The sequence below is a fragment of the Furipterus horrens genome, unplaced genomic scaffold (assembly GCF_987537825.1).
Source record: "Furipterus horrens unplaced genomic scaffold, mFurHor1.1.pri manual_scaffold_6, whole genome shotgun sequence".
In the NCBI taxonomy this organism is placed as follows: Eukaryota; Metazoa; Chordata; class Mammalia; order Chiroptera; family Furipteridae; genus Furipterus; species Furipterus horrens.
Genome location: NW_028327176.1, coordinates 72,724,848 through 72,737,252, shown reverse-complemented (window position 1 = coordinate 72,737,252; position 12,405 = coordinate 72,724,848). Strand labels below are relative to the sequence as shown.

General features: G+C 34.7%; 1 protein-coding gene across 1 annotated transcript in view; it reads right to left on the bottom strand.

The window, feature by feature from the left end:
- The window catches only part of TMEM131 (transmembrane protein 131), a 253,174-nt gene that overhangs the window by 43,743 nt on the left and 197,026 nt on the right, over nucleotides 1-12,405 (bottom strand). Inside the window, exons 13-22 of the mRNA XM_090281769.1 lie at nucleotides 11,966-12,074; nucleotides 10,733-10,886; nucleotides 10,473-10,643; nucleotides 9,344-9,454; nucleotides 9,120-9,254; nucleotides 6,529-6,633; nucleotides 4,948-5,034; nucleotides 1,950-2,102; nucleotides 1,777-1,852; nucleotides 1,492-1,609 (exon numbers count right to left, since the gene is read on the bottom strand). Coding sequence (XP_090137895.1) covers nucleotides 1,492-1,609; nucleotides 1,777-1,852; nucleotides 1,950-2,102; nucleotides 4,948-5,034; nucleotides 6,529-6,633; nucleotides 9,120-9,254; nucleotides 9,344-9,454; nucleotides 10,473-10,643; nucleotides 10,733-10,886; nucleotides 11,966-12,074 — 1,219 coding nt within the window. The remainder of the gene's footprint in view (nucleotides 1-1,491; nucleotides 1,610-1,776; nucleotides 1,853-1,949; nucleotides 2,103-4,947; nucleotides 5,035-6,528; nucleotides 6,634-9,119; nucleotides 9,255-9,343; nucleotides 9,455-10,472; nucleotides 10,644-10,732; nucleotides 10,887-11,965; nucleotides 12,075-12,405) is intronic.

The window sequence follows — 12,405 nt, the reverse complement described above, 5'->3', positions numbered from 1 at the left end:
GAAAAGGCAATGCATTGCTTGGCATATGGCCTTTCCCCCTTGAAATAAAAGAACAAAACAAAATCCTAACATGAAATGAAGATGTCAGTTGAAAAGTAACCCACAGGACAGCTTTGTGCAGATATCTGTAGTTATCAGCAATATTCAGGATCTCGTTTAAGTATTTCCCTACTTATGAGTGTTTATAAACCAGCTCTTTAGAACTCAGAACACATTTCCTAAAGAAACTATTATAAATGGGGCTAAGGTCACTGGACCCAAACACTGGAGCCTATGTTAACCCCAGCGATACCAAATTATGATATTCCACTATTGGTAAGAGCAAGGCTTTATAAAAAGAGTAACAGAAATTTTCTGTAACATGCACACTGATAAGGTAACTCACTGTGGAACTGGGACCTGGAGGCACAGGGTAGACAAAGAGCCCAGGTGCCCGGCAACAGAATGCTGGGCTCCCAAAGAGGAGGGCAAAGGTTCCAGTAGGAGGAAGGTGATGGGGTTCCTCAGCAACTCAGCTGAGGGCAGCACTCTAAGTTACTTATTCATAATTGAACGTTAAAATTTGGAGACTGCCTATACATTACAATGTCCACTATGGAAATGTAGGGGGACCAATAAGTATTTTAATTAGTGTTCGCTTAGTTCATCAGAAGTCTCTTTGTACTCATTTTTAACATTTGAAGGTAAAAATTTAACTCTCTGTGTTAAGAACACTTTTTACTGCAGATAGTTCAGATAAACAGAAACCTTCAGATTTAACTACTAGTGGTTTGAAAATTTCGTATTACTATAAATTTCAGTATCCTGATAATACTGACAAATACATTTCCAACTAGCCAACTGAGAACAGCAGTTTTCATCAGTTGTCCTATTATCATCATTCTGTCTAGTTCTCTTCTAAGGAACACGAAAAGATCAAATTTCTACACTATCTTTGTTTTGAATGCAGGTGCAGTAGTGATCTGTCATCAGCACGCACGTTTTATACCTGCCAAAGATGTGGCGAGTCCATCTGCACTGGGCCCTGTGTACCCCTAACAGTTCAGCACTTGGAAAGGAGGAGGCGGTTCATTTCACAGTGACCAAATACACACTACTCTCCTACTATGGAATTAAACTTAGAATATGTTTTCCTGGCCTTTAACAGAGGTCAGTAGTAAGTAAAAACTTTTTTATGCAAATGGATGTATTTAAGGTGAACACTGTTATCATCCTACATAAAGGCAATTTTAAATTTTAAATTTTGATCTTAAGGAAGTATCTGGAGTGACGGATTAAAGAGAAAAATGGTAGTATGTGTATTTCTGAGCAATATATAATTAAAATGGCAATTCAAGATGCCTCATTAATAATTTTCTGAAGATTAGGCATATTTTCTTAGCTATAGAAATGTAAATAGCCTAATATAAACATAATATTTAGGAAGTAACATCAATTGAGATGTTTTGAACTTGTAAAGACAGTAAAAATACTTAAAGCAAAAGCACTCACCTATGACCTGAGTTTTCCTTTATTCCCATCCATCCTTTGAACAGGCTTTGATGCAAATCCCAGTCAGCATCCCAAGCATCTTCTTGCATGGCTACCCCAGGCTGCACTTTGGGTTCAGCTAAAACAGGGAACGTAAATTAAGACATATTCAGGTCGACATTAATCCATTTGTCCATTTTCCTGAAATGATTTCTCTAGCCCAAGAGGTAGGGATGGACTTTTGAAATAGCAGCCTTCATTAAAGACTATTTTGCAGGCAGTGAAAAAAATACCAAGGTAACTTACATTTGGACAGAAAAGGCAAGCCAACATAGCAATGATCCCCACACTGCAATCCAGGATCAAAATAAATGTTTGCAATCTATAAAGAGGCATAGGAAAACCATGAATTCCAAGTACACAAAAGATTACAATAAAAAAACACTCATGGATGGGAATTCTTAAATAGGATGTCAAACCTTTGATTTTTTTCCTGGCTCCAAGTCTTCCTTATTGCCCCGTAATCGTTTATAGTAAAATCGCCCATCTTCTGACAAAGAGCGTATTTGCTGTATTTTTACTTTCTGTGAGAAGGAGTTCATTATACTTAAACTTTGATGAATTATTTTCCCCTGAAGGAAGAAATCAAACAAATTCATTTGTATATAGTTGAGTTTTCTTCACACTTAAGAGACAACAGACATTTTTCTACAAAACCAAAGCTCAAAGAACATTTAAGAGTTTTCAACAGTTGCTACGTTCTAAATTTGTAATTAGAGACCTTATCAATAGCATGTCTCTTCCTATGATAGGATAACAGATTTTAGTGAAAAAGAAATTGTATGATTTAAATAGTCCTTAGTTAGAATCACATGATAATCTTTCCCTGTTTTTTGTTAGAAAACAAAATTTTTGGTTTTTATAAACTGATTCTTAGCTGTTGAAGAAGTCTCTAAAATGTTCTTAGCTACTGGTCTAGTATTTGGTATTAAAAGATAAAGAAGTTAAGAGAAAGCATAGGAAACAAATTTGAATGATGGTGAAGTTAAGACTAACACTCATCACTTACAGTCTAGCCAGACTAAAATGCAGTAGAAAGGCATTAGATGGCACTTATACCGCTGAGATGGTAAGAACTAAAGGGCAGGAAGCAGAAGGCCTGTACTGAGTCCCAGCTTTGCCTCTATAATCAATTGTGTCTTTCGGACAGTTACCTAGTCTTCATGTACCTGTAATAACTATTTCTCTCATGTCCATTTCTTGTCTTGCAGAGGTATGGTGAAGGTCAAAAGAGATGTCAGATACATAAGTTTATTTTACAATATTCAAATACTAATATGAGTTCTTTGGAATGTTTATTAAGGGTTGTTTTCAGTTAGCTCTTGCATTCTCCATCTGCTACAAGACTCTACAGAATTTGGTAATTGTTATAGACGGAATGTGTCCCCCCTAAAACTTATGCTGAAATTCTAGCCCCCCAATGTGATGGTATTAGGAGGCTCAGTCCTTCGGAGGTGATTAGGTCATGAGGGTAGAAACCTAATGAATGGGATCAGTGAGTGCCCTTAAAAGAAGAGAGCCAGGAACTTGCCCTCCTTCTCTGCTCTTCCAGCTAAGTAATTATACAATGAGAAGACGGCCATCTGCAAAACCAGGAAGAGGGCCTGCACCATACAAAGAACCTTCTAGTGCCTTGATTTTGGATTTCCCAACTTCCTGAATTGGGAGAAATAAATGTTTGTTGTTTAAGCCACCAGTCTACGGCAATTTGTTATAGCAGCCCGACTAACACAATAATATCAAATTAATTTGTAATTTCAAGTAATTATCTGGTCCTGTAAGCCACCTGAAGATAGATATCTGAAAGCTTAATTTGATCTAAAGTAGTTCAAAATCAGCACCTTGTTTTTATACAGATGCTTTCTCATTTACTAAATGATTTATGTAGTGATTAAGGAGATCACTGATTGAAAAGACAACTGAAGGAAAGAACAAGCTCTCTGAGTAAATAATGAATTCAAGAATTCTGTATAATCAGTGCAAAGTTGAATGACAAGAAGGTAAATATTTTAAGACCCAACTTTAAATGTGCTACATCTTTTAATTCAAAATTTACAGTTTGAAGAAGATTTGAATTTAAGTTTTATTACATAAAGCATTAAGATTTTTACAATGTACTGTTCTCTTAACCCACCACGTCTCCTACCACAAAATAAAAGACAGTTCCACATTTGCCCCAATGTGCCCTGAACCGATCGCATCATCTTCCAGCAAAAGGCAGTGGCTTCTCCTGAGTTCTGCATTTCTTTTCTCCTATTGTCTAGGCTCAAACTCTAAGTCATATTTTTGACTCCTCTATCTGCCAGTCTCTCCACACCTGCTTTGATTATTCCCTCAGGATATTCAAAAGCAGTTCAAATGATTCACCTGAAATGTCTCTTTGTCTATGTTCTCTTCTCCATCGTTTTGCTCCTTCACCTACCCACCATTTACTAAGTACCTGATACTGGGGATAAAAGATGTCTCCACCTCTGCCCTAGAGCATCTCAGAGTCTCTCAGGCAATATTTATAGTAATTTATAGAGGTAATTTCAAATAGTTCCAGGATCACACATAGAACAACTAGTCCTGTCTAGTGGAGTTGAGACATCTTCAGAGAGGAGATGATGAGAGAACTGAATCTGGAAAGGTAAGTAGTTCTTTGAAGGTAGGAGAGGAGGAAGGGCATTCAAGGCAGACTTAACAGAAAAGGCTTGCAGGTATGGAAGGAATTTATTGCCTCTACCAAATCTCCCCTACACACTTTTCTGTGGATTTTGGCCATTCTCGGGGTTGGCCTCCGGTGCTCTATTGTTACTTCTGTATGTATTTACTTCTGACAAAGAGCCAATCCTTACGGCTCAGCTCAGATGATGTCAATCTTCTGCTCAAAAACTTTAGATTTTCATAGATTTAAATGCACTTCTTCTTTTTTTTTTTTTTTAGTACTATCACTCTAACATAACATTCTATCTTCACTCTTGCCAAACTGGGAAACTCACTACCGCCTAAAGCTATCTGGGACTTGACTGCTGTGTCTTTATTCAGGTTGTTCCCTGGGCCCTGAATGCAAGATCTCACCACTCCTGATCTATCCCTGCCAGAAGACATCCTAAGCCAGCTCACATGGCACTTTCATCAATAAGATGTGTATTTCTCTCATAGCATTTTATTTTTATACCTCTCAGAACAATTTCTACATCCTATTTCATATCTCTGAATCATGGAAAGCTTTTCCTATTCTAGACAGAAAGCTTTTTGAGAGAAGGAACAATTTTTTATTCCTCTTTGTATCTCCTAAAGAACCCGGTACAAAGTCTTACCTTAAAATAAGCTATTGATAAAGAATAACTGATTGTTCTGTTGAATTTGAGGAACACAGAGGTAAAGGCAAAGAAAATAACAAGCAAGAAAAAGTCAGTAAATTAACTGTCTTACTGGGAAGGATGGTGGAAGGACCATGTGCTTTGGAAAGCAAGTCAGCGAACCCACTGCTATCACAGCCTTCACAGGAATCGTTAGAATCTATGAAGAGGCAGACCATAAAGAAGTAAGTGTTTAAGTCTGAGATTGATCTTGACTGTTATAGCATTATGCTTTGAGATTAAGAAACCTCATTTTGGGACTTATAGATTGGCAATAACCAACTCTTCAGCAATATGAAAATCACCCATGGGAACTGTTTAATCTGACCAATGTACTCCATAAATGCTCATTGAAATACAATAAATTTCCGTGTACTTCTCAGTGACTCATTGAAAACATGATAAACCAAACAATGGGTAATAAAGAAAAGATTTTCTTCATAATAGTTTATTTTGTAGATTAGTATAATTAAAAAAGCCAAGTTGTACTCCTAAAACAATGTATGAAAAATCCAGTATTTTCTAGTTATAAATTTTTTGTATTTAGCAATAAATTAATGTCAGCCTAATATAAAAAATGAGTTGAACATACTAGATTTTGAATCTTAACTCACACATTTGTGACTCACAAAGATACTTCTCTAAGATATTTTTTCTAATTTTTATTTTCATTCATATAAACAAAAACTTGTCTTAGCCGTGAAACATACTTATTTCTATGAGTGATAAACATGAATTCCATAGATTTAATTTCATATTCTTCCAAAAAATCATTTATTGTTAAATGATCAATTCTGCTTATTCTGAATTAAGTCTTCTTTCATGTGGGGTCTGTCTATACTGAAAACAGGTAGGAAAATAAGGGTAGCAATGTAATGAATTTAGAAGTGAACAACTTCCCAAAGAGCTTTTCAATATTAAATTAAAATATTTAGGTTTGGCAGAAATACATACATTCAAAATCTCTCTGACAGCAACAGGTCAACCCCCACAGAGTTTTTTAAAAAGCTCAATGATCTTCATTTTTCTCTCTGACTTAGAACAACCCATATAAATACACTCATGAGAACTCAAATTAAGATGTGATTTCCAGATTGTGTCTTCCTTTTCAGAAATGTTACATGAAGGACAGCTAATAATTACAGAAAGAATCAGCCAGGGTCTCCGCAATGCTATAACCACTGGAAAGCAGGGCTCTAACAGCAATTCAAAATGTGCCCAAAGCTTTTTTTTTTTTTTTTTTTGAAGATTTTTGGTTGAGAAGTTTGGGTTTTATCACACCCAATTTCTGTAAGTTATTCTCAAAAGCTCAGTCTTTAAAAAAAATATTTATTTTTAGAGAGAGGGGAAAGGAGGGAGAAAGAGAGGGAGAGAAACATCGATCCGTTGCCTCTTGCACACTCCCTAATCGGGGGACAGGGCTGCAACCCAGGCATGTGCCCTGACTGGGAATCAAACCCGCAGCTTTTTGCTTTGTGGGACAACGCTCAACCATCTGAGCCACAACTGAGCCACATTGGTCAGGGCAAAAGCTCAGTTTTTAAGTTATAAAACAGGTAAACTATAACTTCATGAGTAAATTTAGTTCTCTGTTTCTATAAAAACAAGCAAACAAAAAACTGAATTATTCAGAAAACACCCATAAAGTCCTTACCTCATAGTCTGTTGTGATCTGTATGGCTCCATCATGAATCCCTTCCAGTTTTTTTGCAGTAAGTTTGACTCTGAACACTGCAAAATAGCCTGAAGCTAGTATCACCTGTAGGTAGCAGAAACGATAATCATTCATTAACCTGCTAACTGAAGTTCTACTGAAATAGAAAAGAAGGCTTTAGTGATAAACTGGCTTCTGAACCCTAACATATACCAGGATGATCACCTCATCATGTACAAATATCACAAAACAATGCCCATCCCTGGCTGTTTATCTATACCAAGAAAACTGGCTCCTTGAGGAACAGTCAGAATCCCAACTGCCAAGGTAGGAGGGTATGGTCCTCAGGCACCACCCATGTATCTGCATGGACAAGAGGGTGAGGAGTGGAGCAGAGGGACACAGCCTTTCACCAACTTTTCAGACACATCAGGGTACAAGTATATACAAAGTGGGCTCTGCTTCAAGTTCTGAATTTAACTGTCATGTTAATAATCATGTCTTCAGAGCAAATGAGATTGGGTTACATGAAAACATCAAATGTCATGGAGAGGAAGAGTTAAGCAATCCAAATTTGAAAGAAGAATGGGAACTTTGTTTTCTTAAACTATTTGCTGATGTTTCTGGCACTTAATCTTTTCAATCGTGAAATCTCAAAACAAACAAACATGAAATTCATTTTGTGAAGTTGTATTTTAGAGTTTAGTAGTTGTATTTTATCTAGAATTCACATTTACATAAAAATAACAAATGCTGATAGACCACACATACTCCCTTTCCCATTTTTAGAAGCATTTCTGTGTTGGTTTTTTATGATTCTAATGCTTTCATCATGATTCTATAACTACTCAAGTCAGAACACAGGTCTGAAGAGCACAGAGTAGTTGGCAACATGTGTTTCATAAGGAACAGAATGCTAATTTAGTTCATAGGTATGGCTTCTTAGAAAACAGTTGAAAGTTTAGGCATTACAAACTTAAAAAATTCATTTGTAGAGTTTCTATTTTGAAGTTCACCTTATCACAACTTCCACTTTTAAGTAACTATTCATAACAATGATCTCATCTTTCTGCTCCTTGTTTTTATATTTACAGTTTTATATAAAAATGAATTCTAAAACCCTAAATTGTCCAACAGGCTTTATGTTGTTAAATGGATCTCTCATATTGAAAGTGTGTTATACATGCTATTCCCTGCTAGGAAATGATCCAGATTTCTAAAATTATTTCTAATGTCTTATTAGGAAACAGCATAATTCAACCACCTGGGATTAGACACACATTCAATTTTTATTGTTAGAAGAAACACATTAATTGCTGGTCTCACTATTATCTTTTTTCAGAATTTTATTTGTATTAAAAATAAAATTTCAGCTGGAGTGACAAATATTAATTCTCATGAGCCTATCTACTTTTTGTTTTAAAGAGGCCTTTTTTCTGAATCAAATTTAAAACATAATAAATTATTAAAATAGAAATATCTATAAATCTACCACTATTCAGTATATCTAATTATGCAGCTTGAATGCTACATAGATGAAATTAGAATACATTATTTAGTACTTTCCTACTTTTTCATTAATCCTTTTCCCAGTTTCTATACACAATCATACTTAAACTTTTTATTTACTTCAATATTCAATCATAAAATCATGATTTTCTTTAGGCACTTGGTTGTATCCTGTTACTTGGAATCATTAATAATGCTATTATAAACATCTTCATTCTTACAGCTTTTGGCTCTTAAGTTGCTTCCATAGGAAGGATTCCTAGGAGTGGTATATATTGCCAAACTGCCCTCCAAAAAAACTGTTTTGGGGGATCCTTCCAGGGAAAACTGTTTCTAAACCAGTTTTTATAACATATGGCATTTCACAGAAGGGTGTTTGTCATCAATCTGTGCATTAGGACATCTGCTTTTCCTTTTGTAAAACTGCTGCAAGAAGTTCTACCCTAACCTACAGGAGGTACGTTTTGGTCCTTCTCATGAGAGGGGATTCTAATTCTGTTCTGAGCAGGGGAAACTCCAAGTTCCTTTATCAGTAGTGGGGAGAGGTTAGACTGATACTAAACTCACTTTCTCTTGTTCCATGCTTTTATAAACAGTTGTCCATATTTATAAGACAGAAAAAAGTATATGGGAAGGGATCGAGCAATATTTGCCACACTGAACTCTTTTAATCAGTGCAGAACAGTGAACAGAAATACAACCGTATAATTGAAAACACTTTCTCCTGATGTGCAAGGTTATCTCTTTTGCCCGGTAAATTCAATGAACACAGGGTTAATTTAATACCAGTGTGTCCTGTAACCACACTTGTATTATAAAAGGATCATTTAAATTTTGCTTGTTACAGAACTTCTTATGACAAGGTAGAATTTAAGCCCTTTGGGTTTAAAGTACCCTCATCATAAAGTGGGGGGGGGGGGGCTCAAAGTAGATAACCTACAAAGTCCTTTCACTACCAAATAACGACGGCTACCGTGATTCCCATAAAAATCTGAGTTGAAGTATGTGACATAGCAACAGTCTTTTATCTGGTGTTTAGACACATATCTACGTTTAAGGAAATAATAAGAAGGTTTACTTACTGATGACTGGTCTGATAAAGAGGATTTTTCTAACTCTGGAAGGCTTGAAATTATTGTAGTTCTATTGCCTCTTTCAGTAGCTACGAGTTCTATTGATAAACCATCTCCTATGATATGCCAACTTTTTATAGCCAACTTAAAAAAAAGAAAGATATGGAGGTGATTATTGCGGCATTAGAATAAAATCCTTAAATGTGATTTAGAATAAAAACAGATTTTTTTACCTCAATTGGATTGCTATTTATAATCGCAAATAAAATATTACTTGCTTCTGTAGCACTCAATATGCCAAAATCTATGAAACGTTCCTCTATTTTGGGAGGTAATACAAAGTACTGAAAAGATATAAAAGAACTAGATTAAACGTAAAATCTTAACTTGTGTAGGAGAATGTTATCAAGAGAAAATGACTATATTAAGATATTTTAAGGTTTCTACATTTTATGTAAATATACACATACACATATAAAATAGAATCATTTTAAGTAATCAAAATGAAAACACTTATGGCCTCTACTGAACAGCGTTTTCTCCTCTGAAGGCACATTAAAAAAAGCAGAAAGCTAAAGAGGGAGGGGATTGGGGGGAATCCTAAAAGATAAGGCAAAAAAGTCCTTGGTTTCAGTAAACACCATGCATCACAGAAGCAGCTACAAATACATAATCATTTAACCTAAACAAATGAAGAAGGAACAGGATAATATGATGGTCCCTCCAGTCCTAATATTCTAATTGATGTCAGCTTTTTGGAGAACTACATTGGTTTTTATTTTCTTTTTATCTTCTCTATCAGTTTCATTTCTTACATGAACTTCTTTCAGAGACTATTCGGAGGACACATTGTTTGGATATTTTTTCTGGCTTATTTTCTGTACGAGGAAGATCTTTATCTTTCCTGTCTGTTTAGATTACTATTCCAAGTATGTGTTCTTTACCACCTTCCTTTCTTCTGGTTCTTTTCTTCATCCTGACACTTCCTAGTCTCTTCCCTACAAAGTTTCCTCTTCAACCTCCTTGTTATTTTTTTTTTCTGATTATGATTTTTTCCTATTTTGTTTTAGCCTCCCCCTGATTAAAACAGTTTAAAAGCAAGATCAAGAGAAAGAATGTGGAAAAGATCTAAGTAGAGACTGTAACTAGAGGATTCAACTGCATCATGAAGGGAGATAGATGCTGGAAAGGTGAAAACCAGTTATCTTGAAAATACAGACTAAGGGGGAATTAGACCTACTTGCAAAGCACAGAAAATGGCAAAATGCAAGGGTGCCTAATAACGATGCCTAATGATACCCAAAATTTCACACAGAAGATGGGTAGGAAGTTTAAAATTTAAACGTAGATAAACATACTTACATCTAAAAAGCCTGTATATACCCGTACAGGCAAATGAAATTTAGAAGCATTGGTAATAAGTAAAATGTTGTTATCTATGTGCACGGATGATGTGGACGGCATAAAAAACAGGGTGAAAATGTATCCTGATTCGTTTGGAAGGATTAAGACTGGTTTGCTGAAATTGTGCACCTAGAAAACGATGGAAAAGGAAAAACCGTGTTAGGATCTCCTAGCTGGCAGATTAGTCAAGTTAAAAGTATGAGGGGTCCCAGACATACTTTAAACATTGTTTTGGCTTCTTCTGGTAGCAACACATCATGAATGAGGATCGCAAAACTGAAAGTGTTAGTAAGGTAAATTGGTCTTTCCACAGGATCAGAAGGACTGTCTCGGATGTGAAACAATGTTGCAGCATGATCAAATCCCAAGTAACTATTTGAAAAAAACAAAAACAAAAAGAATAAATCATTTTTATTTCTATCTGTTAACTTAAAATCCAAATTCTTTTGTAATAATTTATGTTTAGCACTAAGGATTGGTATTCGGGAATTAGAACTATAAAAATTTTACTAATTAACTGCATAATTTAAAACAAAATTTAACTTCCAAAATATTAACATGGACTATAAAGAACTATTCTCTACTGAATTGTATATAATTAAAAAATTAAAACCAAGAACATTTTAACAGAAAGAGTTGTAAGCTACTTAAAAAATATGTTTATCATTCATTTGCAACTAGCTTTGTCTCTACCAAGTTGGATATTAAACTGTTTATTATTGATTATAGCAGTGATTTTCAACCTGTGTGCTGCAATAATTTTTAAAACATATAATACCTGACTATTTATTAAAGCACTGACCTCTTTATCCTCAGATTCTCAAGTTAAAAAAATAAATGACAACAGCCATTACAACAATAGCCATCTGGTGTGAATGAATCAAAATTACACGTATTTATTTTTGTCAGATCAGCAAAAAATATATTTAGTGTGTTGTAGAGTTTTAGTAATTAGTTTATGTGTGCCATGAGATGAAAAAGGCTGAAAATCACTGGGTTACTAAAAAATTAGAAAATGAACTACACATATTATTGCCCATTTAATATGTTATAATTCTAGAACAGTGCATATGAGTTTATAAAGGAATATAAATGATTTTGTTTCAACTGACAATATACTTTATTAATAAACCATAACCACTTCCAGGTTACAAAGGAAATTCATAGAAAGGAAACAGTTCAAATGACTTACAGATTCATTTTCCTACTGTATTACTGAGTCTTCAAAACTTCATTTTAAGCCCAAATCACATCACCCCATTTACCTTTTTCTTCTAAGTATAAACAAAATATAGGCGACTTTTCTCCTTTATAGTTGAAGTTCTTTTCAACAGTAATTCTGTGGAGTTTATGTGAATTTGGCTAATACTTTTTTGCTAAAGTCGATTAGCAGGGAAATAGAAGTTATTGATTAGTAAAAAGTTACAAAGCTTATTTCAAGAGAAACTCACCCATCTAACACTTCTGCTTGATAGGGTATCTCAAGTTTAGAATAACTCTTTTCCTTTGCTTTAACAGTGATTTTCCCAGAAAACTGAGATGGTTTTCTTGCCTTCGATGCTGAAAGGAAACACACACACACACCAAAAACCTGTCAACTTTATACAGAGGACTGTGAGTGGCTACATGGACTGAAAAAAAATCTTAAAAAGGAAAGTTGAGCTTTCAAATTGATAAGCAGAATAGTTTTACAACATTTAAAATCAATTATCACACTTTTCATATAAAAAAGGAATAATGTTTTAATCTGCCTGTAAGGGAAAAACAAATAAGGAATTAGAACAAATACAATTTAAGAGGAAAACCACTTTATTTGAGCTACTTCTCTATAGTCATTAGTTTTTGCTTTGCTTATATCCATAGAAGGGTTTCTCAGCTTTGAATAGATTTT